Source organism: Typopeltis vanoorti, chromosome 3, assembly GCF_054136105.1.
Source record: "Typopeltis vanoorti isolate ZY-2024b chromosome 3, IOZ_Tvanoo_1.0, whole genome shotgun sequence".
Classification (NCBI taxonomy): domain Eukaryota; kingdom Metazoa; phylum Arthropoda; class Arachnida; order Uropygi; family Thelyphonidae; genus Typopeltis; species Typopeltis vanoorti.
Window position 1 is genome coordinate 120,413,732 of NC_143551.1, and position 13,653 is coordinate 120,427,384.

General features: G+C 35.5%; 1 protein-coding gene across 3 annotated transcripts in view; it reads right to left on the minus strand.

Moving 5' to 3' along the window:
- LOC150108520 (F-BAR domain only protein 2) overlaps nucleotides 1-13,653 on the minus strand; it is a 521,764-nt gene that overhangs the window by 107,995 nt on the left and 400,116 nt on the right. For all 3 annotated transcript variants that reach the window (XM_090390828.1, XM_090390826.1, XM_090390825.1), the window contains one exon: nucleotides 6,760-6,905. In XM_090390828.1, the coding sequence (XP_090246954.1) occupies nucleotides 6,760-6,905 (146 nt within the window). The remainder of the gene's footprint in view (nucleotides 1-6,759; nucleotides 6,906-13,653) is intronic.

Genomic DNA, 13,653 nt, shown 5'->3' on the forward strand with positions numbered 1-13,653 from the left:
AGCTTCTAAAATTGCGTGGGTCAAGTGGACCATTCCATGCTATTTAAAGCTGAACCAATATCACCACGCACACGCCAAAATGTCAATGCATATGCGCACTATTCTAACAAACTTATCATTGTTGCAGAGTTGCCATCACTCGCCTTGAGAAAATAACAACGCATCTACAGTTCCCTGAAATGATGGAGAGCGATGTTTGTAACAGAATAGTTTTCTCGGGACAACGGCAGGATCCAGTATTTTAGGAAATGTCTGGGTTCCCTAACATTAACACAAGAATATTTTAATGTTTGCCAAATATTTCCAAAAACTCCCAGATTTTTCTTAAGATTCGTCAAGTTGCTGATCTCCGTACCTTTATTTCCGCAAACTTAGACCCGCAACTTTCCAACATCAATATGAAATTAAATGGCTTCTCTGAAACAACTACACAACATCTGTTCGATTCCTACAATCCTATCCAGAACAACAAAGAATCAATATGTTGAGTTCCAATTCCATATATTTCCGGGATTTCAGAATCAATTTCAAGAATTCTGAGGAAATATGATTTAACAGCCACTTATACCTTATTAACAAAATATCCACCTATTTCCTCTCTTCTAAAGATAAAAGCTCAAACTATGTCTCTGCCTGGTGTATATCAAGTTCCTTGTAACTGCAATCTGTCGTACTTTGGACAAACAGGATGCTCTATAGAAAAAAGAATACAAGAACATCAATCATACATTCTTCACAACAAATCCAATAAGTCTGGATTGGCACAGCATGGGATAGAGACAAGCCACAGCATTCTCTGGTCCAAGACTCGCCTTCTACACAGATGTTGCTATAAATTTGAACGGCTATTCAAAGAGAGTGCTGAGGCCTTACTTCAACGTCCTAACGTGAATCGAAATGACTGTATATCCTTGTCAAAAATATGGGAAAATTTAATCCACTAAAAGTTGTTTTTTTTTTTAATTGAGACCTTTAATTCTTACATTAGTCTAATGTTATCTTTAATTGAATTTATAAATTAAGATTGTTATATGAAATTGTTAATTAATATCTATAATTTATTCATCGTTCTGATGAAATTTACCTCTCTTTAATGCTTAGCAATGTAACATCATGCAGCTTGTTCTACTTTCGAATGATCAATTGTTTGTATTCCACCTTGTAAAAACTGTTCCTATCAAGCCACTGAGGATAGTCTGTTGGTTTCAGACTGAAATATTTAGCAAACATTAAAATATTCTTGTGTTAACATGTTTATAATTCTTAATGCACTGCTTAATTGATTTTTCTGTCTGTCCATAGTAAGATGACCAGCAATTGCACTAAAGCTGATAAATAATGAAGTGGGCTATGTAGAGATTTGGCGTATCAGAGTAGTGATCTCATCTTGATAAAGGGGTAAATACTACTTTGATTTTAATATTCCTTAAGTATTTTTACTAATTTTATGGAAACAGAGCTAATATATGAGAATGTGATGAATTCTATATTTTATTCTTCGTTAGAAATTTCTATGGTCTCATGTCAGTTGAGTAGTCTGGAGATGGTGTGGTCATTATAGCCATTTTGAAGGCAAGTGTTTCTTAAATGTTGAAATTCTTTGGCTGGTTTATCCTTGTCAGTGATAAGTCGGCTATTGCTCCTAGTGTGGAAATAATACCCAATTTTTGAGGTCTATAATGATGGGATGAAGCATGTAGATATCTATCAATATGCATAAGCTTTCGAAATACAGAGACTTTTAATTTACCAGATTCCTTAGCAGAAGGCCCAGAAATGGGAGCGAACCATTAGATTCTAATTCATAGGTTAATTTTCTATTAGGGTGTTGATGATTCAGGTACTCATGAAAAAGCAGAAGTGAAGGTAATCCATGGTTCCAGACTAAGCATATATCATTGATGTACCTTTTCCATAATTTTGGTTTAAGATGGTATTCTTCTAGGGCCTTGTTTTCAAATATTTCCATAGAAAGATTTGATAGAACTGGCAAAAGAGGATGGCCCATGGCTAGACCAGAGTTCTGTTTGTATATTGTATTTTATATTTGAAGTATTCAGATGAAATACAGCATTTGAGGAGTGCCATAACCTTAGGCTATGGGACAAATATATCATTCAAGTACACACACTGCTTGGGAAGAGGTCAATGGACAAGGCCAAGGTGCATCATGACATGTAAAAAAGTAACATGTTTGTAACTGGTATAAATTAGAGTAATACGATGCTCCCAAGTTAGTGCACTGTCTCTGGGTGAAATGGTTGTGAAAAGGGAACCAACAGAGTTTGAAAGGGCATTGCAATAGGAAGCCATGTGACAGGCCTATTTGGTCATCCCAGGTCAATAATCAGTGATACTGTAAAATCTCTTATGGTGAAATAAAGAACATTTTATTATTAGATAAATAATAAAATGCTTAGCAGATAAATTCTCATGTTTGTAAAGAATATAAAATTTACATAGTCCTTGATGTCGTTAACTGATATAAATTTTTCAAAGGACTACTAAACATGAGCATTAGCAATCTAAATTGAGGTTTGTCCTTAAATAGAGGTTTTTCCTTCTTTTATGACCCCAGTGCTAAGCAGATTACATGCAGACCAGGGTGAAGCAATAGTATCAGATGTGAGTTTTAAGATTAGAACATTTAGGGAAAAGATAGAGGTTACCGTCTCTGAAGGAATTTAACATAAACTCAAGCAAACAAAGATATTAATGTAAGGGGGGGGCTTATTAAAGATAAGAGTAACTAGAAAACAAAAACATTTACAAAATGGCGCAAGTTGACATCACAAAATAAATAACTTAATAAATATCTACAATACCATACCGAGATGAAGAACAGGAAGTCAACTGCAAGTGCCACTCACAGTGGATGACCCACCGCACCCACCGAATGTGACTGTAGGATGCAATGAAGGATAATATGTAAAGCTGCCATTCATTGGCCAACACACTGAATGTAGATTTCTGGACATCAACTGGAATATGAAGCTGCACAAAATCATTCAGAACCAAGGCTTCCATGGTAGGTAGTCTCAATTTTGAACATACAATATGCAAGCCCCCACATTATCTGAACCAACATGCAGTGTCATCTTCAGTGGTGCAAAGTGCATGTACAATGTGATGTGCGAGATTGAAAAGCTGCTATGGAGAAGCAAATTAATCTACACCATCTACCAAACAGATGGATGGGTGTGGCAGATGCATGGTGAACATCTCTTACCAGAGTGCATAACCCCAGTTATGAAATTTGGAGGTAGCAATGTGATGGTATGTTTCTGTTTTTCTGGTTTGGCCTCAGACCTCTATTTGTGGTGCCACAAACATTGACCTCCGAGAGGTATCTGAACATTCTGGATCAAATGCTTACTACTTTGTGGTGCTTCTACAGAAATGACCACTGTCTCTTTCAGCCAGACAATGCACTGTGTCATAAGGATGCTATTATAACTATGTGTGTTTGTGGATATGAATGTCAAAGCACTTGACTGGCCTTCACAGAGCTCCAATCTCAACCCTATTGAACATCTGTGGGATGAACTTGATGCATTGGGTGAGGGTCAAAGGATGTCCTCCCCACAACAGTCCAGGACTTCATTACATGCCTACAGGAAGAATGGTCCAAAATTCCCATTGATCGCTGCAGCCATTGCAGCAAAAAGGAAGTACTGCATCTTATTAAGATAGGTGCTATGGCCGTTTGTAAATAAGCAATATCTATGAAGTGGTACTTAAGAGATACATGCTCAGAAGGAGGTCAACAGACACCATAGTGAGCATGTATCTCTTAAGTACCACTTCATAGATATTGCTTATTTACATGCACATAATAAATTTCATTAAAAGTTTTAATTTAAATCATGAGTTAAGGATAATATATTGTACTAAAAACATACTAAGGATCCTTAAGAAACCAAATTATTTTATGGAAAATAGATCTCCAAGCTTATTTAAAAGAAAATATTTTACAATTAAAGGATGCACAGCAATAAATTAGTTTTAAATCTGAAACTTACACCATACTAGTTCTGCTCACCCATAAAAATCTGATGCCTTCAACGGTTTAATTAACATAAAAATAGATGACAAAGTTGTCCAAATGCGGAAAAATCATTACAAGGAAAATAAATTCATGCTAACAAGTCAATGTAAAGTGGAATGGCATGTATTAGTTGCCTGAAGTTAATGACTGAGGGTAACTGTTAGCAAAGTTGAAGAAATTTACGATGTTAAATGATTTAATGAGTAACTCCATATGTTTCTTAATATACATCCGTAGTTTTTTATTTAGTGATCTACATGAATGGATGACCATAACCATTTCTTTTAGAAATCTGAAGTAAAAAATTTAGAATATGACATGCTTGAAGAGTCCTGATTAACAGCATGAGCATGGTTAATGACAGATGACTGGTTTTGCCAAACATACCTTTCCTTTTTTGTAAATGCTCAACATCTCCAACATGTTCCTTCTTTCTCAGCTCAAATCTATGGCTTGTTTGTCCTACAAATGCTAAACCATATGAGCATGGATTTACTAATGTTACAATGATGTTACTATATGGTGCATTAAACCTTACTGGAGACCTTTTTCTACCATATATCACAAATTGATTTGAACACTGTCTCCAAGCCAATTTTTTTTCAGTAGAATAATGTTTTTACAATCAAGACTTGCAATTGGCAACTGCCATCTCCTTTATAAGCTGATCTCTTTATGGAATATTTTGAAAAGATTTTCTTAGCAAAGACTACTCTAAAACCAACAGTCTGGCAGAAATTCGTGGATGACATTTTTATTATTTGGAAATATTATCTCCCAAGTTTACAATTATTTCTTCATTCTCTTAATTCCCTCAAACCTACAATCAAATTTACACTGGAGCTTGAAAAGAATAGAAAACTGCCTTTTGTTGATGTTCTCATCAACAAGAAACCTGATAACAGTGTGTTACTTGGGGGTGTATTAAAAGCCTACTCAAACAGGATGTTATCCTCATTCTGCTTGAGGATGTTATCCTTCACAAAAATTAGGCATAATCGACATCCTCAAGAATCAAGCATGTTTAGTTTTTACAAAATGAAAACCAACTCAAGACTGAATTTCAGACTCTCTTAAATTTATTTGTTTTTAATGGCAATTCCAAGTAAATAGATCTCCAAGATTTTATTTCCGAACCCTACCTTTCTCCATAACCAGAATGTCCAGTACAGACACTCGATTGCCATTCCATATATTGGCAGTCTATCAATTAAAACTGCTTTTTTTCTTAAAGGAACACATCAGAGTGAATTTTAAGCTGATTCAATCCATATGCAGCCGCCACTGGTTTCCTAAGAACATCACTCCTTCTTAAAAAAAAAACAGAGGTATACAGAATTCCACGCTTATATGGTTTAGTATACATAGGACAGACAAGCTGTGGATCTGAAGTGAGAAAGAAGGGGCATGTTGGAGATGTTAAATATATAAAGGAAGGAAAGATCTGGTCTGACCAAATATACTTCTACTACACTTTGCTGCTAAATGACACTGTTTAACTATGCCATATTTAGAAGAAATTTTTTACTCTAGACTTCTGAAGGAATTAGTTATGGTCATCCATTCATGAAAAATTACTGAATAAAACCAAAGGCTTATATTAAGTGATGTGTATTAATCACTCATTAAATCTTTTAATATCGCCGATTTCAACTTTGTTGACCTTCAGTTAATAACTGCAGACAGCTGACACGTGCCATGTGACTTTATATTCAAGTTAGCATGAATTTATTTCCCCTATAATGATTTTTCAGCATTTGGATAACTTTATTATCTATTTTTATGCTAATTAAGCCCTGATGAAACCACCAGTTTTTTTTTTATAGGTGAATGAAACTACTAGGTTGTAAGATGCAAATTCAATGACTAATTAAATATAGGATAAATCAATAGATAGTTCAGAATCACAGAAACAACTAAGGGTGTGGACTATGTGATATTTTATGCAATGTTTTAGTAGTAGATATTTACTTCATGTATAAAGATTTGGAATCAGTAACCACAGTTTTCATCATGCCAATGAAACTTCAAAAACAAATATGCTCCACTCACAGAGGGTATTTCAAAAAGTGCCTCATTAAGGTTCAGATACTGTCTATGATTCTGATGCATATCTAAACTATATTTTTTTTTGTATATAAAATACAGATTGATAAAAGGTACCTCATTTCTCACAGACTGGCTGCCATTTGAACAAAACCACCAAGTTGTTCTGCAATATTGTTTTCTGCAATATTGTCAAAGATCAAATGCAGATTTTTATGCTTTTACTACTGCAGTTCATAGCGATGCTTATATTTTAAAGATTTACATTCCTATGCACCTTTATTTCACTCTGAAAATTCTTCATAAAATGGTGAATACAAAAAAGACAGCACTAATTGTAACTTATATGCTACTGTGGTTTATCAGTTATGGTTCAAACCAAAATCGCTAAGCACAATCTCCTTTAATATCACAATCACAACGATGAGGAAAATGTTTCAGAGGCACCTTCTCTGGGAATGCTGAATTTTGAATCCTACAGTTTAACTATGCATATTAAGATACAAAGAGCCTTATGCCTCAGCAACTGTTTTTTTTCACATTAATTCTATGTATTTCTGATACAGTATGGTTTATTAAAATTAGTTATATTAACAATTAGAATTAAACAAATGGATAGTAATCAAAAGCAATATATAAAAGTGTGTTAAGAAATACCCATTTACCTCCATGCCTCTTCGTGAAGGAGGCCTTGGCAAAAGAGGTGGCCCTACAAAACCTGTAGGAGTACTACCCCTACTTGTGGAAGTAGTTTTTGGTGCTTCTTGTACACATGTATCTTGGGACATTTCAGAAAACAATTCATTCAAACCTATGTAAGGTTAAAAAATAAATAAAATAAAAAAATATATATTTAATTATATTAAGAAACTTCATGATTTGAGAATTATACTTCTGAAAAAAACAAGATTAAACAGTTATTAAGCTATGTTGACTAGTGTAAACAGTAAGTATTAAATAACTTTAATTATACAATAGTCTCATGGATCATAGGATACTCACAGTCGACCATATTCTCTACGATAAAGAGCCTATTTTTTTCCCGGCGGCGTAAATTAAGTTAAGGGGATAATAAATCCCTCGCTATTTTAAAGCCGGATAAGACCCACCTTTGTTCCGAGTTGCCATAGTGCTGTACTACCAGGTGTTGACTTACACTTGGACTCGCCGAAAGTTCTTCGGCATGACACTCGTATATTTCGATCTCCGAGTTTCTTATCTGGCTTTAAAATAATGAGGGATTTATTATATCCTTAACTTGATATATTCTCTGTCTCTCAGCTGAGTGTGTATATATTTATTTTCATGTGTCTACCATCTACCTATAGCATTTTACTTCCTTAAGTGGGCTGAGGATTTTTTTTTTTAATGTTTATTAATTTCATATTTTCTTCGTATTTTATTTTATATTTTATATAATCTGGAAACTACTCCAGAGATCAAGCACAGAACATTTTCAAGCCACTTCAGGCTTATAATAAGCTGGGTGGTAGTCTCACACTGAGTAAGAGACCATTCATCACATACTTAAAGACTTTCACAATCACAAATAGAAAAGTAAAAGAGATGATAGTGCTTGTTGAAACTAATAATTTAAGTAGTGACAAATATAGTATAGTAGGACAGTTGGAAAAAGTGAGAGAGAGAGAGATAGTGAGATATGACAGTACTGAGTTAAGGTAGGGACATGATAGGAAATGTTCAATGCATAAAGCTGTGTAGTAGAAATAAGGGCGAGTTTTTTGATGTGTAGAGTGAGCTTGATAATAGAAAACACTTGTATAAGACAGATGGCCTGCAATGGAATGGATTTGGCATCAGAAGCCTGGAAAAATTATTTATAGGGGAGATACTAATGCAGAGAGTCAGGGAAACTAGATCATGAGAGGAATGGTGAAAATTGTGCATGTGTGTGTGTGTGTGTGTGTGTGTGTGTGCATATTTTACATAACACACAGTACATATCACAAAAGACTAAAAAACACCAACTTCATCCTCAGCCTACACTGAAACCAAAAAAAAAACTGCAAAACCACATTAACAAATCAAGCTGACTCAGAGCTAAATGTAGAAAACAATTCTTGCACAACTGGCAAGTGTGCCTTTTGGACATTTGCAAAGGACGTTATGTACAATTTGTTCATCTGTGCTTCAACCTCTTATCACATTCTGCTCTTTCAACTCCTGAAGAAATGACCAAGGGAAATTGTATGCCCTCTTTTGTTCCATACCAGGAACAGCATGGTGCACATCCCCTATGCCTTTTGCCAAAAAGACACTCATCTCATCTTCTTTATACCCTCTTTTACCTTGCGGTGTCGATGGTCCATTGATCATCGGACTTCAATCCGTTTACAGGATAAGGTGGTCAGCCCTATGCCCCGGTATATCCTATGGCCTGTAGTGTTAAGTTCTCAAGGCCAGTTTGCCTGCTTTGCGGGATGAAAAACCCCAGAATAAACTGGGGGAAAAAACTCTGCTGTCCATGCCCAAGACTGGCTAACTTGGCTATGGCTGAGGAAGATCCTTCAGCTCCTCACGTCACCAACGGGAATCGAACCTAGGACACTCCTTTCCCAGGCATATGGTTGCGAAGCGCAAAGCCACTAGGCTAACCGCGCAAAAAGACACATGAGAAGAAACTTGAACAACTTAGATGCTAAAAACGCTTCTTGGCCTGATGGCAAACCCCCCAATTTGTACTTAAGAGTACAACAGGTGGAGAGGATTTCCATTTAATAGTACTATGACTTTTTAATACCTGTCCTTTATCATCTCCACACCCATTATTATATTCAGCTAGTATCTATTTTATGGCATGAAAACAAGCCCATATCACAGCCCATTTAAAAATAAACGGAGATGCATGCTATCAAACTGCTAATCTATTGCTCCACTTCAGTGCACTGTAAAGTGATGGAGAAGGTAATCAAGATTATGCCTCACCTGGAGAACTGCCAACTAATCTGCTCAAGATTCAGTAGATCTTGCCCAGATCTCCCACCCTGGAAGGATACAGAAAAATTGCATCACTGGAAAGGATTGGAGAAATTTGTGCTCTGTGATTGACATTTCCAAGGTATTTGATAGGGTCTGGCATAGAAGGCTTCTTGGCAAAGTGCTACCTTATGGTTTGCCTTTCATCTTTGTAATTTGGTTGCAGTTTCCTCCTGGGTCATTCATCATCATATGTGATAGTGGACAGTATTCCCTCTTTGAATTTCCCTATTAATGCAGGTATTCCTCAAGGCTGTTATATCACCACCCAGTTCTTCACACAAACAACCTTCTCTCACTGACCTCAAATCTTATCCAGATACAGTCCTTATACACATACATTGAACCTTACAGTGCTCAAACATTCCAAGCTTTAAGATTTTCTACAATCAGTGTATCCAAAACACTGATCTCCATACCATCCTTCAATGGGATGATGTCAACTTAGTCACCTTCAATATTTCCAAAACAAAAATGTCTTTTTTTTTCCCTCACAAAAAATGCTTTAATTTCTCTCCACTTACCTTTATGACATTCAGCTCAATAGTCCAGACCAGATCTCTCTTCTTGGACTCATTTATCTTTAGCCATTCCTGGCACAAACAAATCATTTCTACTGCATCCTTTTTTTTTTGACACAAGTTGTTAATTTTCACCTGCCAAGCTACTACCTCCATCCAAATCCCAAATCTGTGCAGTACTACAATTTTTTCTTCTTCTCACATTTCAAGTCCAAAACAGAGAAGTTCAGCTAACTGACAATTCTCTGTTCCTTTCTCTCTCTCATTTATTTTCAATTTGGGTAAATCTACAATAACAGGAGCACCAGCTATCCAACAGACATTTATGATTTAGCAACTACTCATCTTTCATTCTACCTCAGTTCTGTGGAACATCCTTCCCTCTGAAGTATTTTCCAAAAAACTGTACCCTTCAGCTCTTCAATTCGTTGATCTTCAAAGGAAGATCAACAAATTTTTTCTTTTAATTTCTACCTCCAGATAAAAAAAATATTGATATGAACATCTTCAAAGATGTCTGGAGTATAAGTTTTCATGAAATATAGAATAGGTAGGATGCATACTGAAAATTAATGTCCAGTATACTCAACTCCATCGAGACTGAACAAATTTAAGTTTAATCTTTACTAGTTTTGTGACTCAGAGTACTTAGTATATCAATACTTCAGAAGAGGAAAATAAGAACTAATATTATAATGACTGGTTATGCAATAAGCAAGCTAATGGTATCCATAATACAGAATATTTGAAACAGATTAGCAATGTTGTGCATGCAGATTTGTGTTATATTATTGCCGGCCTGGTTGGCCCAGTGGTTAGCATATCTGCTCTCCAGCCAAAAGGCTGCAGGTTCTAATCCTGTCATGGGCATGGATGTTTGTGACTGTCTGTAAATGTAGTGGTGGTGAGCAGTAGATGGCATTGGTGTAGACAGAGAGTTGTAGAGTAGTTGCCCTCGCTCAACGAGTCTTTGGACTCCCTGGAGGTGTCATGTAATAATAATGATACCTAGCAATATATAGAATGTCAAAGAGCTACATGTATTAGGTTTCTGATGAAAGATGACCAAACCTAATGCTGGATCATATTGTTACATTAATTAGGATTTAATATTTCCAAAGATTCTTTAAATGCTCTAACCTGTTCTTGTCCTAATAATCACCAGTGTTCCCTGAGCAGAAACCACAGGACAAATTACAAGAACTTTTGCCACTGAACACACATTTGAATACTTCATCAACAACAGATTCTTCCAAATTCCAAGACAAATGCTATAAGCAGAATTAAGGCCTGGCAAATGGGAGTTGTCATTATCTTCACTTAAGTCAACCTATTTAAGGAATCATTTTAAAAAGCAGGCTCTGAGGGAAACGAATCATTTGTGGATGATGTATTTATCATATGGCTTGACTCAGCAAAACAATTACAGTAATTTGCAATCTGCTTAACAACATTCATCCACATATTAACTTCACTGTGTAATTAGAAAACAAAAGATCCTTTTGCCTTATTTAGACACTCTCCATGAGGTCTCTGAACAAAATATTTAGTCTAACGAAAACCAATGCATGCAGAAAGATACCAACATGCAATGTCCCATCAAGGCATATAACATTTGCAGCAGTACAGAGGAAAGAGATCAAAAACACCAATATTCCAGTTTTATCATTCCACAAAATGGCTATAATCAGGGATCTACAAATATATTTGCCTGTAGAAAGCAGGCAGGGCAAAATAGAATATTTTTTATTTAATAAAAATAATTTTCTAAACAAAATCTTTTTGTAACTTCAATAAAACACAGAAGAATATGAGTAATATGCAGGTCCATTCTTGTAACAAAATATAATGGAACAAATTATATTTGCCAAAAAAGTATGTTATATCACCACCCAGTTGCCAAAAAAGGCTGTTATATCACCACCCAGTTCTTCACACAAACAACCTTCTCCCACTTCAAGAAGGAAAAGTCATTATTATATAATGACTTTACCTTCTTGAAGTGGTTCTCATACAAAAGTATTGTTCTCAAAACAACGATGCAGCAACACAAATCAGTTTATAAACTTCTACTGACTTATTGGGACATATCATTAAAAATCGGAGGTGGGGGGGGGGGAATCTCAGGCAGGTAGGATTTTGCCAATTAGCCAAGCCCTGGTTATAATCTAAAAATGGTAGAAAACAAAAGACCCTCTTATTAAAACAGGAATACAGAGGAGCACTATCATTCTCTTACGTATAATCGCTAACCACTTGGCCAAGTGGTTAGCGATTATAGTGGTTCTACAGATTTCTGAAACAGGAACATTGATTTCAATGATTTCTATTTTCATTGTGCATTTGTTTATTATGAAATTTAATACCAAAATTTTTTGCATTAGAATACTTTTACTTGATCTACGAAGGTGGTCTGAAAAGTTAACGGCCTAACAATGAAAAAAACGAATTTATAATTTCAAAATTATTTTTATTTTTCAACATAATCTCCCTTAGTATATCAATAAAGACTAATACATTTATTCCAGCGATAATCCAGCACCATTATTCCATCCATGTAGTTGGTTCTCAGTAAGATCTGCAAAATATCCCTCTACAGCTGCAATCACCTCTTGATTTGAAAAAAAACGCTGACCAGTGAGGAAGAGATTTAGTTTTGGGAAGAGATAGAAGTCAGAGGGAACCAAATCTGGGGAATAGGGTGGATGTTCCAACAATTCATAGTGCAGATCCCTTAATTTTCCCATTGCCAAAACACTTTGTGGGCAGGTGCATTGTCCTGATGAAAGATGATTTTTTTCCCCCCCTGAATACCGGATCTTTTCTCACAAATTTTTTTGTCTAGTCTGGTTAAAAGATCGGAATAATATTCTTCGGTTACTGTTTTACCCTTTTAAAGATAATTAATAAACAAAATGCCTTTAGCATCCCAAAACGCTGATGCCATGACCTTTCCTGCTGATGGAACTGACTTTGTCTTCTTTGGCGCTGAACAATCGGCTTTTGTCCACTGTTTTGACTGCTGTTTGGATTCTGGTGTGTAACGGTGAAACCACGTTTCATCCACAAAATCAGTTTTATTCTTGGTAAAACGTTCCAAGCACTGTTCAGAGATTTTCATGCAAGTTTTTGATCTGCTGTGAGCAAGCGTGGCACCCATCTTGCACAAAGCTTTTTCATTTGCAATTCTTAATGCAAAATATATCCCACATGTTCTTTTGAAATGACTATAGTCTCAGCAATTTCATACACTTTAAAACTCCCCGGCAATCCAATACCATATCGTGCACTTGATCAATGATTTCGTGTATTGTTATGCTTTTTGGATGTCCTTCATGTGGATCATCTTCAAGGCTGGTATGGCCACCTTTAAACTTGGCAGCCCGTAACTCTTAAACTCTTCTCTTTTGAAAACGAAGGAGAAGAGTGCCCATACTTCGAATGAATTTCTTTTGCCGTTAAACCTTCTTTTACAAAGAATTTTATAACAGCATGCTACTCAAGTTTATCCATTTCATGTCCATCAGCAGACAACACTTTTGCTTCAGACAGCTGTATAAAACAAACTACTTGATAGAATGACTTGAAATTTCACATGGATGCTTATGACAGATATACCAACTAAGAAAAAAAAAAAATCTTGCCAATAGTGTTGCCATCTATGGTTGAGGCCGAGAACTTTTCAGACCACACTTGTATGCTTGACATTAACATGTTCCTACTCCATAAAAATCTCAAGAGCAATATAATAGGAAGTAATTATGTAAATTCACAATGCTAAAAAACAATATGTACCAGAGTTATAAAGAATCTAAATTGAGCATACTTTTCAGTTTTGAACCTTGAAGTCAAATAAATATAATAAATTCCTTAGCTGATGATTAATAAATGATTATTTGAATATTGTAGAATACATCTCATCTGCTTATTTGATTTAGTTCTGGTTGGTTACCCGAGGTACATGATCACTGCAGTGTTGTTTCTATGTAGGCAACTATTAAATTATCAATTGAATTATCTGTTTTTTTTTAATATGATAGA